This window comes from Pseudorca crassidens, chromosome 14, assembly GCF_039906515.1.
Source record: "Pseudorca crassidens isolate mPseCra1 chromosome 14, mPseCra1.hap1, whole genome shotgun sequence".
NCBI lineage: Eukaryota > Metazoa > Chordata > Mammalia > Artiodactyla > Delphinidae > Pseudorca > Pseudorca crassidens.
This window is the reverse complement of record NC_090309.1, coordinates 2345435-2360603: the sequence shown is the minus strand read 5'-3', so window position 1 is coordinate 2360603 and position 15169 is coordinate 2345435. Positions and strand designations below refer to the sequence as shown.

The 15169-nt window shown below is 50.1% G+C and overlaps 1 protein-coding gene across 4 annotated transcripts in view; it reads right to left on the bottom strand.

Annotated features, from left to right (window-relative positions):
• UXS1 (UDP-glucuronate decarboxylase 1) overlaps positions 1-15169 on the bottom strand; it is a 74552-nt gene that overhangs the window by 50957 nt on the left and 8426 nt on the right. Inside the window, exons 2-4 of one of the 4 annotated variants that reach the window (XM_067704015.1) lie at positions 7100-7127; positions 5777-5840; positions 4689-4732 (exon numbers count right to left, since the gene is read on the bottom strand). In XM_067704015.1, coding sequence (XP_067560116.1) covers positions 4689-4732; positions 5777-5840; positions 7100-7127 — 136 coding nt within the window. Of the gene's footprint in view, positions 1-4688; positions 4733-5776; positions 5841-7099; positions 7128-15169 lie in introns of those variants that run through there. The other 3 variants (XM_067704016.1, XM_067704018.1, XM_067704017.1) reach the window with 3 other exon arrangements.

Genomic DNA, 15169 nt, shown 5'->3' with positions numbered 1-15169 from the left:
GAGGGGCAGGACATATTTAAAGTGATGAAAGGGAAAAACCTACAACCAAGATTACTCTACCCAGCAAGGATGCCATTCAGATTTTCAAGAGAAACTAAAACCTTTACAGACAAGGAAAAGTTAAGAGACTTCAGCACCACCAAACAAGCTTTACAACAAATGCTAAAGGAACTTCTCTACACAGGAAACAAAAGAGAAGTAAAAGACCTACAAAACCAAAACAATTAAGAAAATGGTAATAGGAACATACATATCAATAATTACCTTTAATGTAAATGGATTAAATGCTCCAACCAAAAGACACAGACTGGCTAAATGGATACAAAAATAAGACCCGTATATATGCTGTTTACAAGAGACCCACTTCAGACCTAGGGACACACACAGACTGAAAGTGAGGGGATGGAAAAAGATATTCCATGCAAATAGAAATCAAAAGAAAGCTGGAGTAGCAATACTCATATCAGACAAAATAGACTTTAAAATAAAGACTATTACAAGAGACAAAGAAGGACACTACATAATGTTCAAGGAATCAATCCAAGAAGATATAACAATTGTAAATATTTATGCACCCAACACAGGAGCACCTCAATACATAAGGCAAATGTTAACAGCCATAAAAGGGGAAATCAACACTAACACAATCATAGTAGGGGACTTTAACACCCCACTTTCACCAATGGACAGATCATCCAAAATGAAAATAAATAAGGAAACATAAGCTTCAATTAATTGATATTTATAGGACATTCCATTCAAAAACAACACAATACACTTTCTTCTCAAGTGCTCATGAAACATTCCCCAGGACAGACCATATCTTGGGTCACAAATCAAGCCTTGGTAAATTTAAGAAAACTGAAATCATATCAAGTATCTTTTCTGACCACAATGCTATGAGACTAGATATCAATTACAGGAAAAAGAACTGTAAAAAATACAAACACATGGAGGCTAAACACTACGCTACTAAATAACCAAGCAATCACTGAGGAGGAAATCAAAAAAATACCTGGAGACAAATGACAATGAAAACATGATGATGCAAAACCTATGGGATGCAGCAAAAGCAGTTCTAAGAGGGAAGTTTATAGCAAACAATCCTACCGCAATAAGAAAAATCTCAAATAAACAACCTAACCTTACACCTAAAGCAATTAAAAGAAAAAAAAAAAAAAAACCAAAAAAGTTAGCAGAAGGAAAGAAATCATAAAGATCAGATCAGAAATAAAAAGAAATGAGGGAAACAATAGCAAAGATCAATAAAAACTAAAAGCTGGTTCTCTAAGATAAACAAAATTGATAAACTATTAGCCAGACTCATCAAGAAAAAAAGGGAGAAAACTCAAATCAATAGAATTAGAAATGAAAAAGGAGAAGTAACAACTGACACTGCAGAAATACCAAGAATCATGAGAGATTACTACAAGCAACTATATGCTGATAAAATGGACAACCTGGAAGAAATGGACAAATTCTTAGAAAAACACAACCTCCTGAGACAGAACCAGGAAGAAATACAAAATATAAACAGACCAATCACAGCACTGAAACAGAAACTGTGATTAAAAATCTGCCAACAAACAAAAGCCCAGGACCAGATGGCTTCACAGGCGAATTCTATCAAACATTTAGAGAAAAGCTAACGCCTATCCTTCTCAAACTCTTCCAAAATATAGCAGAGGGAGGAACACTCCCAAACTCATTCTATGAGGCCACCATCACCCTGATACCAAAACCAGACAAAGATGTCAGAAAGAAAACTACAGGCCAATATCACTGATGAACATAGATGCAAAAATCCTCAACAAAATACTAGCAAACAGAATTTAACAGCACATTAAAAGGATCATACACCATGATCAAGTGGGGTTTATCCCAGGAATGCAAGGATTCTTTAATATACGCAAAACAATGTGTTACACCATATTAACAAATTGAAGGATAAAAACCATATGATCATCTCAACAGATGCAGAAAAAGCTTGACAAAATTCAACACTCATTTATGATAAAAACCCTCCAGAAAGTGGGCATAGAGGGAACTTACTTCAACATAATAAAGGCCATATACGACAAACCCACAGCCAACATCATCCTCAATGGTGAAAAACTGAAACCATTTCCTCTAAGATCAGGAACAATGCAAGGCTGTCCACTCTCACCACTCTTATTCAACATAGTTTTGGAAGTTTTAGCCACAGCAATCAAAGAAAAGGAAATAAAAGGAATACAAATCGGAAAAGAAGTAAAACTGTCACTGTTTGCAGATGACATCATACTATACACAGAGAATCCTAAAGATGCTACCAGAAAAGTACTAGAGCTAATCAATGAATTTGGTAAAGTAGCAGGATACAAAATTAATGCACAGAAATCTCTTGCATTCCTATACACTAATGATGAAAAATCTGAAAGAGAAATTAAGGAAACACTCCCATTTACCATTGCAACAAAAAGAATAAAATATCTAGGAATAAACCTACCTAAGGAGACAAAAGATCTGTATGCAGAAAAGTATAAGACACTGATGAAAGAAATGAAAGATGATACCAACAGGTAGAGAGGTATACCATGTTCTTGGATTGGAAGAATCAACATTGTGAAAATGACTCTACTACCCAAAGCAATCTACAGATTCAATGCAATCCCTATCAAACTACCACTGGCATTTTTCACAGAACTAGAACAAAAAATTTCGCAATTTGTATGGAAACACAAAAGACCCCGAATAGCCAAAGCAATCCTGAGAAAGAAAAATGGAGCTGGAGGAATCAGTCTCCCAGAATTCAGACTATACTACAAAGCTACAGTAATCAAGACAGTATGGTACTGGCACAAAAACATAAATACAGCTCAATGGAACAGGACAGAAAGGCCAGAGATAAACTCATGCACATATGGTCACCTTATCTTTGATAAAGGAGGCAAGACTATATAACAGAGAAAAGACAGCCACTTCAACAAATGGTGCTGGGAAAACTGGACAGCTACATGCAAAAGAATGAAATTAGAACAATTCCTAACACCATACACAAAAATAAACTCAAAATGGATTAAAGACCTAAATGTAAGGGGAGACACTATAAAACTCTTAGAGGAAAACATAGGCAGAACACTCTATGACATAAATAACAGCAAGATCTTTTTTGATCCACCTCCTAGGATAATGTAAATAAAAACAACAATAAACAAATGGGACCTAATGAAACTTAAAAGCTTTTGCACAGGGGCTTCCCTGGTGGCGCAGTGACTGAGAGTCCGCCTGCCGATGCAGGGGACACAGGTTCGTGCCCCGGTCCGGGAAGATCCCACATGCCGCGGAGCGGCTAGGCCCGTGAGCCATGGCTGCTGAGCCTGCATGTCTGGAGCCTGTGCTCTGCAACGGTAGAGGCCACGACAGGAGAGGCCCGTGTACTACCAAAAAAAAAAAACAAAAACAAAAAACAACCCAATCCAAAAATGGGCAGAAGACCTAAATAGACATTTCTCCAAAGAAGACATACAGATGGCCAACAAACACATGAAAGGATGCTCAACATCACTAATCATTAGAGAAATGCAAATCAAAAGTACAGTGTGGTATCACCTCACACCTGTCAGAATGGCCATCATCAAAAAATCTACAAATAATAAATGCAGGAGAGAGCGTGGAGAAAAGGGAACCCTCCTGCACTGTTGATGAGAATGTAAATTGATACAGCCACTATAGAGAACAGTATGGAGGTTCCTTAAAAAACTAAAAATAGAACTACCATGTGACCCAGCAATCCCAAAACTGAGCACATAGCCTGAGAAAACCATCAAAGAGTCACATACCACAATGTTCACTGCAGCACTATTAACAGTAGCCAAGACATGCAAGCAACCTAACTGTCCATCAACAGATGAATGGATAAAGAAGATGTGGCACGTATATACAATGGAATATTACTCAGCCATAAAAAGAAACGAAATTGAGTTATTTGTAGTGAGGTGGATGGACCTAGAGTCTGTCATACAGAGTGAAGTAATTCAGAAAGAGAAAAACAAATACCGTACACTAACACATATATATGGAATCTAAAAAAAAAAAAAATGGTTCTGATGAACCTAGGGGCAGGACAGGAATAAAGGACAAAGGCAAGGGGAAGGGTAAGCTGGGACGAAGTGAGAGAGTGGCATGGACATATATATACTACCAAATGTGAAATAGATAGCTAGTGGGAAGCAGCCGCATAGCACAGGGAGGTCAGCTCAGTACTTTGCGACCACCTAGAAGGGGAAGGGATAGGGATAGGGATAGGGAGGGTGGCAGGGAGACACAAGAGGGAGGAGATATGGGGATATACGTATGCATGTAGCTAATTCACTCTGTTATACAGCAAAAACACAACATTGTAAAGCAATTATACTCCAATAAAGATGTTAAAAAATCATTTAAATATTTTTTTTCTTGAGAGAGCCCATAGCTTTCATCAGAAATACTTTTTAATGAGCAAAGGAAAAAAAGATTTAAAAACACTGCATCCGAATTTTAGAGTAAAAATTGACGTTCTCGTGGAAAAGTCCCTGTCTTGAAAGTGCCTTGTATCTTTGAAATTACAGAGTTAATTACTCAGCTAAGATGAACTGACATTAGATATTGATCTTCTAAGGTCAGTAAGATATAAGTATTTTCTTAGACAAAAGAAAAAGTACACATACCTTTTTTCCAAATCTCTGATTTTCTCTCTTAGTGGTTCAACAATCTAAAACGAAAATAACCAGTATCAGTTTTCAAGCAGAAACCCAGTCCTCCGCCACGTTCACCCACTCTGATGTTCCAGAGGGACAGGACGTGATGTGAAACAGATTTTAATTCCTTCTAAGATTCACCTCCAACTTGAGGTTAAGTAAGACCCCGTGACTCACAATCCTAGAATCGAGATACTGAACTGCGTGTTGGAATCTCTCGCTCCAGAGATGCCTAAGCCCTCAGGAAATTCACCTTTTTCCTTCCCGACCTCACGGGCAAAGTCAGAGGTGGTTCAGGCTCATGAAAACAGGTGATCACCACCCCCACTTCTCTTCAGGTGAGAGAGAGGACCCCCGGGGGCTGCCCCCCGTGTGTCGCCTGCCATCAGCACAGCGCCTGCGTCGCAGGCCGTGTGTCCACTGCATTCGTGGGCCAGGGCCGGGGCTGCACAGGACGGCCGGTATGTGCCTCCAAGTCACCGTGAGCAGCTCCCAGCGCTCCCACAGCCCAGATTACAACAGTCAGTCTGCACCGACGCTGGACTAAAACACGAGCAATTATTTTAACCAGAAGGTGTGAAGTGGGCTAGAGTTGCCGGCTTTCAGTGAGGCAGGCCGCAGCCTCCCCTCCGCTCGTGCGCCCGCCCTGCTCTGCGTGTCCCCGGGTCCTCGCAAACGAGTCGGGCCGTGTTTCCTGTTGGCACCTGCTCAGGTGAGTGGAGGGTGGCCCCTGCCCCCATCCCTGGTGAAGGTCCTCACTGCCGTTCCTCTAAGGAAGCCTGGAAAGGCTCCCCTGAAAAGTCACAGAAGAGCTTAAATCCATCTTGCCTGGAGGGCAGATTTAACACACTGCACCTTAACAAATGGACAAATGCTGACAGAGGTGCGGCCACAGCCTAACAAAGTCCTTCTTAAATGAGGGAATGATTTCCGCGAGACGGTTTCAGAATCACAGGTCAGCATCAAGCGGCCACGATAAAGATACCAGCGCAAGCAAAGGGACTGAAGTGGACCAATTAGCAGGAAAAGGAGGGGCAAAGCTTGGAAAAGAGACTAACCTCTTCAATCCTGCTTTCAATCTTGAGTTCACCATTTTCCTGGATGGACCTGTTGAGTAGAAAACTACAAAACTGAGACCAGGAAAGACTCTGTGACTCCCAGGTGTACTTCTGAACAAATCACCGCAACAGGCCAAAGGGTGCAGGTCGCCCCCTCCTCCCCAAGAACCCGACCCGGGCACCAACCCCCCAGGATGGCGGGGGAGGAGGGGGCTGGGGGTAGCCCCTCAGCGCCGTACCCCAGGCTCACCACCACCCGACGGGGCGCTTCTGTTAAACTAAAACCATCTCACTTTCACATTCCACCCAACACGGGATTGTAAATTAGAGGCAGGAAGCGTGTCTATAGGGAGTACAAGTTTCTCTGCTGGGCTTTCCTGGGATTTAATGCAAAATGGAGTTTTTCCAAGTGCAAAGACAGAGCTCCTTTAATGGGGCCTGAGCAGCCCTCCAGCCACACACAGGGGCCTCTGTCAGGAGACACACACCAGCCCCGGCGGGAGGAATTGGGTCAACACGGCCCCAGCCGCCCTGCAAACCCCACTGGACGTGAAGAGCCCGGTGGGGGCAGAGCGACCCTCCCCGGCTGCCCACAGCTGCACTGACTTCCCAAGCCTGCTGCCGCCGCAGTGCGACTGCTGCTCTTTGACAGTCACACCAAGAAGTACAAAGTGGAGGGGGTTTTTCTTTAAATGTAAAACTGTACTCACGGCACCAAATCTGTTTTTACAATGAATGCTTATGACTTTCCCTTTTTTTTTTTTTTTTTTTTTTAAGAATACTGACACAAGGATTTGACTTTTACAAGTGTCCCTCAAGCTCTGCTGAGCAACACAAATAATGCTCACTCAGGCCAGAAGGTCCCCGGGTCCTCCCTCCCCTGGGACGGACAGTGGGCTCAAGCATCCACCGGTCTGCTCCTGGGGGTGAGGGCAGCCTCGGTTTCCCTAAGAGGCTTTGGAAAGGTGCCCCTGAGTGCTTTGCTCAAGCCGCCCAGAAATGCCATTTACATTTCAGGAGCCTGAAAGCTCAGGTCCACCCTCTTCTGTCTACAAGGCCAGGCAGGCCTGAGGCGGGCATCAAGGAGCCGCCACGGCTGCCTCGAGATTCACCGTCACATCCGAGCTGGACTTGGGTCAGCGTGATAACCAGCTGCGTCCTCCGGAACACCCCAGGACAGAAGACGCGTTGGACGTGTGAACACCAAGCTCAGTTCCGCTTTTACATCGTCCTCAATCAGCCCATGACGTCATGGTGTATATGTAACAATGAAATGTATCCTCTCAACCCAAACGTAACAGCCGAGTTATTAAAAACAATTACCTCATATTAACCAAGTTGCCCCAAATAGCTGTAAGAGAAAGAGAAAGGAGCAGTCAATATTTAAGTTCACAACATTCAAGGACTCCAAGTAATACAATATTAATTTTTAACCAATATCTTAAAGTTGCCTATGAAAACTATAGCTCACGAAGACAATAAAATGCACACTTTCAAAATAATAAGTCCTGGGACTTCCCTGGCGGTCCAACGGTTAGGACTCCGTGCTTCCACTGCAGGGGGTGCAGGTTCGATCCCTGGTCGGGGCACTAAGACCCTGCATGCTGCACAGTGCAGCCGGTAATACATACATACGTTCCTACATAAATAAAATAGTAAGTGCGACTAAACATCAGCGAAAAGGTGACCCTATATACCCCTGACGCTGGCATAACCTTCTGGGGCCTGGAGTGCCACGGTGCACGTGCTTTGATACGCAGTACGTCCCCAGCCTTTGAGGAAGAGCCGGTCACAGGAATCAAAGACCTGCAAGAATCAAAGAGATCCCAGGGCTCAGTCCAACCCCTCCCCTCCAACGTCGATGAGACCGAGACTCAGAGAAGCAGAGGATGGCCTGACCCTGTGGCCGTCCTCTCTCTCAGCCCTCACCCAGCTCCCCTACACCACAGCCTCGTCTGCTGGGCCACCTCCCTGACGGCAGACAGCTGAGTAACCGCGTCTAAACCAGTCCGGCTGCCGCAGTGGACTTTACCAGGGGTGACTTTACAGACACACTAGACCATGACACGCACTTGAAGTTACTGACCAGAGGGTACCTCACAGAGAGACGTCCACAGAGAACGGTGTCACTAAGGCTCTGTCCACATGCCGACACGGCCCCCACGTGCCCACTCCCCCAGTGATGCGCACCTCCCGAGGCCAGGAGCACTCAGGTGCTGCCAGATGCTGGGGAAAGCAGGGAGCAAACACACACACACCCTGGAGTCCGGGGCTGCCAATCCTGGGAGCTTGGGAAGGCCCTGAGGTGAGGGGCGACACTAGGCATGTTCTCACTGCATCTGCCGATACCCAGCAGGGGGGCTGATAAACGTTCACTGCAGAGTTCTCAGTGTCCAAAATCATGCTCCTTGCAAGAGAGCCCCGTTGTGAACAAGGGGCATGATGAAATCATAAAAGCACAGCCCTCTTCCAACACAAGAGGAAACTATGATCGAAAAGATAAGCAATAAATAAGTAGAAAGTGGCAAGTAAGCAAGAAATGGGAGAAATTAAAATGGAGCTGTACTATATTCATTACTCATTATAAAACAAAGAATGTTTATGCCTTTGGACCATGGGATCCTACTTTTGAGGATCATCCTCAGGAAATGAGTATACACACAAGAAAGCGGCCTTCACGAGGCACAGCCTTATTTATAATTAAGAAAAAAAGTAAACCAAAATACATTACAATTGGGGAACTATTATATAAATTATGATATAGCCATTCACGTGATGAAATCATAAAGTCATTAAATATGACTAACAATTATCAAAAAAGATAAGCGATAACAGGTGTTGGTGAGGGTGCGGAGAAAAGGGAACCCTGGTTCACTCACTGTTGGTGGGAATGTAAACTGGTGCAGCCGCTACGGAAAACGGTGCAGAGGTTCCTCAAAAAATTAAAAACAGAACTACCACCCGATCCAGCAATTCCACTCCAGGCTATTCATCCAAAGGCAATGAGAACACTAATTCCGAAGGATACATGTACCTCTATGGTCACTGCGGCACTATTCACAACAGCCAGGATACAGACGTCAGGTGAGCGTCCACTGACGGATGAATGGGTAAAGAAGATACGGTGTATATACACAATGGAATATGATTCAGCCACAAAAAGATGGAGATCCTGCCATGCGCGGCAACACTGCTGGATCCTCAAGGCATTACACCAAGTGAATGTCAGAGAAAAACAAATACCGTAGGATCTCACTTACACATAGACTCTAAAAACAAACAACAAAAACCCAAGCTCACAGGTACAGAGAACAGATCAGCGGTTGCCAGACGTGGGAGGTGGGAGGTGAGGGATGGGTGGTGTGAAATGGGGTTAAAATAAGTCCTGGGGATGTCGTGTACAGCATGTGACTGTAGTTAACAACACTGTCCTAAGTATTTGAAGGAAGCTGCTAAGACAGTGAGTCTTCCAGGATCTCATGACACACGCACACAAATCTGTAACTGTGGGGCTTCCCTGGTGGCGCAGTGGTTGAGAGTCCGCCTGCCGATGCAGGGGACACAGGTTCGTGCCCCGGTCTGGGAAGATCCCACATGCCGCGAAGCGGCTGCGCCCGTGAGCCATGGCCGCTGAGCCTGCGCGTCCGGAGCCTGTGCTCCATAACCCGAGAGGCCGCAGCGGTGAGAGGCCCGCGTACCGCAAAAAAAAAAAAAAATCTAACTGTGTGGTGACGGATGTTAAGTAAACTTATGGTGATCATTTCCCAACACACACGCACATTGAATCATCACATGTACACCTGAAACTAATAAAACGTTATATATCAATTACATCTCAATAAAAATATGGCAACGAAACCATGCTGCAACCTGATAATGCAGGTGTGACGGCCCCAGACGAGAAAATATATCTGCTACTAAAAATTACACAGAAAAAAAAAAAGACTGTCTGAAGACGCCAAAATACTGAGTTCAAATGCTGACTATTTTTTCCTTGTATCTATGTGCTTACCTTGCTTTGTAAAAAGGAGGGAAAAGGTTCTTGAGCCCCTGCTAAGCTGCATGCCCCCTGTCCCCGGTCTCTATCTGGGTCACTGCTCACCTGGGATGCCAGGTACCCGTGAACCAGGAGGTGCAGACCCTGTGACACTTGTCCTCACTGTGGACCTGAAATGAGTACCTTGTCTCATTCTGGCTTTAGGATTAGCTCCTCATCAAAACAGCCCGGAAGCGTCCCCCTCTCTCTGTGCCAGGGAACTAACTGCGCCTGAGATGACCCAGGCCCTAAGGTGCCTTCCGAGTGGTGACAGCCTTTTGATCGTCTTCCCAAATCATCCCGCGGTTATTAGTTTATTCCGTTTTCTCCTTCTCAACCTCTTCCTGAATCTCTTTAAAATGTCTATTTTGGAGACATTTCTCGGTCCTCCTGCAGTCACCTAGACCACCTGAGAGCAGGTAAGGCTGCCCTCCCCGTCCCGGGAAGTAGACACACAGGTCTCCCGAGTCATCCCCCCGGCCCCAGCAGGGCTCTGCTTCTTCGTCTCCCTCAGGAAGCGCGGGCGGCCCGGGATCTGCCGGGGAAGACGCGCACCTCAGGAGCTTCGCCGCCCTTTACAGACGGATAATGCGGACCGTGGGCGGGAAATGCCCCTTCGCGGCACCTAGACACGTGCCCTCCTCCCCAGCTGCTCTTCCCCGCCCACCCCAGGGCTTCGTGACCCACCCCCCCACCATCGGACCCCCTTGCAGCCCCTGCTCCCGCAGGACTCCGCACCTCCTCACCACTTCAGCTGCCTTTACAGGGTCTCCGGGCACCTCGCCGGGGCACTCCATTCTCGGGACAGCGCCCCCCCCCCCGCAGGGTACGCTGTGGCCCCCCGTGTGGCCATGGTGACCACGGCACACCTCTTTTTAACTGGCGGCTTAGGGCGGGTCTCCCTGCAAGAGCAGGAGTGTCCTTATTCACTCAAAACACCAAGCACGGGCAGGCCAGGCACCAAAACCAGCCAAACGGAGGTCAGGGAATGCTTTTCCTTTCTCACAAACATCACTTGCTTAGTCCTTTTTATCTTCAGAAGCAGAGCCGCCTTCTGGGCTCAGCAGGAGATGGATGCCCTGGGAGGAGAAGGGCAGCAGAGGTCCCTGGGGAGGGAAGACGAGGCTGCAGCTCAGGGTGGGCCTCGGGGGCTGTGTTCCTGACAAGCTCCCCCGAGGATTCTGCCCATGAACTGAAGGCGAGCACCACTGCTTCCCCTTAGGTAGCTGGGCCCTGGTTAGCAGGTGACCAGCATCACTCAGCGTGGTGAAGGCAGCAGGGTTTCAGCACCAGAGGAAGCAGGGGTGTGAGGGGCAGACGGGCAGGGGAGAAGCGAGCTGAAAGCAGAGGACAGGGCGTCAGGATGGGCCGGGAGGTCAGGGCGGGTGTGACACGGGTTTGTCACAGGCTAAGAGCTGGGGGGCGGCTGCGGGAGGGATAACGGCTGGGACAAACGCACTCTCGCCTCCCTCTCCATCCCACAGTGACGGGGAGAGGTGTCTAACGGGGGTCAGGAACAGACCCTGAACAGACCCGGCCTGGGTCTCAGGACAAGGACAAGGTGGCTCAGGGACTCGGTGGCGCTGGAATGACGCCAGGGCCCTTGCAGGGGCCTTCCGGGCTCACCGTTTCCAAGCCCAAGGTCACGCTGTCACTCCCACGTCACAGCTGAAGACCAGAGCCAAGAGGAGCACCTGTGACTTGTCAGGTCACCCCACAGCCGTGTGACAGGGCCATGCGGGGGCCTCCTTCCCAGGCCTGCATAGCCCGTCTAGGGCCCGGGCTCATCCCCACTCCCACGGAGACAGGCGCCTTGTTTTCCCCAAACCGGCTGCTAAGCTCATTCCCCCCAGACGCCCGTGGGACACGTGATCAAACCCAAACTGAACACGGAGACCTCGTGAAACCCTCAGGGCCACGCAGCCCACTGACCGAGAAAGATGCTCCACCTGCGCAGGTAAGAAACGCTTCATCCAGAGGCGGATTCACAATGGAAACCCGTACCGCCCAGGCTCCTGGGCTCATCCGAACCACGCACCGTCTGTGGAGAAAGTTCCAGGACGCTGCAGTGCGGGCGCCTTCCCCCGGCCGCCCCTGCTCCTCTCGGGTCCCGAGACAGGGCTCAGCAGAGGCCAGGCCCAGCCCGTCTGCTGCACTCCGCAGCGTCAGCATGATGTTCAGAGAGCGAGACCCTCCCTGGTGCCACAGGTGACACATCCCATCAGAGGAGGGGTCCTGGCCCTCCCCGCAGTCTGGGCAGCCGGTCAGAACCAGCGTGCATGTGGGCCTCGGTTGCTGGAAACACCGGATCCTGCAGCCCAGGGCCAGCCGGCAGGACCGCGACCACCCGAGGGCAGACAGGTCACCCACGGGGGCTCCAACAACCACGCCGGCCGAGCTGTCCTCAGGGGCAGACTTGCCAGCCGAGTCTCCGGGAAGGGGACCCTCCAGCCCCGCTGTGTGAGTCCCAACCGTCAGGCTAGACGCCACCAGAGAACAGACTCTGCTTTTCAAATTCCCACCCCACAGACCCATGAGGGTGGTGAAACAGCCGCTGCTCTGTGCAAGTCCTGAAGGGGTCGGTCACGCAGCGGAACAACCAGAACCAGAGCACAGGCAGGTGCTTTCATCTCCCATCGACCCAGGATCCGGGCAAAGTTCCTCCCGCCTGGGCAGAAAGGGTGGCTGAGGTCCCAGGGGCCCCCATCCCTGCCACGCAGGCTGCCTGCCTTGTGTGATCACAGCATCAAACGCGCCCAGGGAAGAGGAGCCCTGCTCACCTCCCACGAACCCTCACAACTCCGGCCCCCGAGGAACAGATATAGACCCTGCGGTGGCTCAACTGAAGGCCTTCAAAGCAGACAAGGACACGCATCCTAAACCGATCAGAGGATTCAAATCACAAGATACTATTCTGTTTAAAATTCTCCAGATAAGGCAGGGGGCTGTCAGAGGAGGGAGCTTCCCCGCCTCCAGGTCTCCCTAAAACCATCAGGTGGCTAAGGGTCAGGCAGCATCACACACGAAGGGCAGCAGCCACGGAATGGGGAGCCCTCCTGCCCCCCGACCCGAGGGGAGCTGGCCTGGAACCCTGCCCCCCCGGCCCCCCGACCCGAGGAGAGCTGGCCCGGAACCCTGCCCCGCCAGCCGGACCTGCGTTCATGCCAGCGGTTACACAGAATGGAAGCTGCCCGGATGAGGCGGTCTGGGGAGCCCCGGCAGGCTGGCGACTGGCGTCCTTCCCAGGCCACGCGCAGAGGCCCTGCGCCAGCCCTGCTTCCCTCCCGAGACACCTCCTCCAGGACGGCCTCCGGGACGAGCCCCAGCACAAGCCCTCCAGCTCCCCACCCCGCAGCCTCCAGAGTCCCAGCTGGCGGGTCCCCAAATGCGGCACAGAACACCTAAGTGACTCACACCTCCCCAGAGACTTTCCTAAAAGCTGCCCCAACATTTCCATGGGAAAAATCTTATGCCCCAAAGTGGTTAAAAACGCAAGAACCTATGGGCGTTGTAGGTAACATCAGTCCCTTTAGAAAGTCTTTACATGTAAAAAGGTCACTTATTAACTGAGATGAGAGACTTAGTAGAATCCATTTCTGCTTGTTCACACTAGACACACGTTTAAAACTTCATGCAGGTGTATTTACGCATAAGACAGTCTGAGAAACACAAGGAAGGCCTTTCTAGGCTCTGGTATCACTGCAATTTCCACAGCCCGCAGGGAGAAAGTCTGAAATAAGTTCCCTAAGGTCTGCAGGGGAGCCGAAGTGTTAGGTCCGTCCAGGTAGGGCAGCACCACACTTGCAAAGTGCAGGCTGACCCATGAGATCCCCAAGCCGGTCAGACAGTAGAGACCCCAAACTCAACTGTCATCTCGAGGACTCCCGCTGTTGGAGGAGCCCGGAGAGGGGACAGCGCCCAGCCCCCGGGACCCTCGAGGTAGACAGGGCAGAGGCTCATTCGGACCGGAGCTACACAGCGTTTCCCCGGAAGCCCGTCGGAAATGCAGATTCTCAGGCCCCGGCAGGGCTCCCCAATCAGAAACTCAGGGGGTGGGGAGCCACCGGGGTTTAACAAGTGCTCCGGCCGATCTCCCCGCAAGCTGAGAGCCCACCTCTGTTCCCCTCCCTGCTCAAGGCCTCCAAGGCTCCGCGTTCTAAGACAACCGTTAAACAACTTCTTTACAAAACAGACTCTCAGACATACAAAATAAACTTAGTTACCAAAGGGGGAAGAGGGGAGGGATAAATTAGGAGTTTGGGATGAACATATACACGCTACTGTATACAAAATCGGTAACCAACAAGGACCTACCACATAGCACAGGGGACTATATTCGATACCTTGTAATAACCTACAATGGAAAAGAATCTGAAAAGGATATATGTATACGTATAACTGAATCACTTTGCTGTACACCTGAAACTAACACAATACTGTAAATCAACTGTACTTCAATATAAAATGAAAATTAAACTAAAATAAAAACCAAACCGATGTCACAAGAGCCCTGCCGCCTCTCCCTCTGTGATGGGCACAGCTCTGGGCGCCCCTCCCCCCAGGTGGCCGGCAGACCCTCGCGCTCCTGCCCCAGCGAGTCCCTCGAGCCCACGGCCCCGGTCCGGCCCCCTCGTCAGGCTCCGGCCAGCGCAGGCCCCGCGTGGCTGCGCTTCCGTGTCTGCCCTCCCACGTGACACTCCTACCTTCTCTCCAGGTGACTCGTCCCCGTCCTGCCCCTGCTCCGGATTCCAAGTCTCCACATCACTCCCATCGCCCCCTCCGGTGATCGCGCCCCACGCGTATTACACGTACTGTATTATGTTCATCCCACACAAAGGCAGGAAACGGAAGACGAGGAAGGGAGACGTGCATGCACACACGGGAGTTCCAGCGTGCGGGGTTCTGCGGGATGCCCCCCTCAAAGCCAGTCCCACGGGACACCCCGCCCGCCTCCCGCCCCCCAGGGCTCCGTCCCCGCAGCAGGGCTCCCCCCGCCCCACCAGGCTCACACCTGCCAGCCCACGCCCGGCAGGCAGGAGTCCAGGGAGGGTGCAGAGCTGCGAGCGACACCCAGCCACAGGCCCGGGGGGCAACACAGGCGGCGCTTAGCCCCGAGTCTGAACATCTGGGGCAGGTGGATCACATCCTGGCTCCTCAGCTGCACGGCTCTCCAACAGCAGCTCCTCTCGCTGAAGGGTTCCCACCCGGGCAGATCTCCAGCCTTGCCTCCTGGCCCCGAGGGCCCCCAGTCCCTGCACCTGTCACCTCCGCCCTGGGCTCCGGGGTCCAACCCCGTGCACCTCTCCACCCGCTGACCCCCGGGCCTCCAGGGCGCCGCACCCCTCACAGCCCAGGCC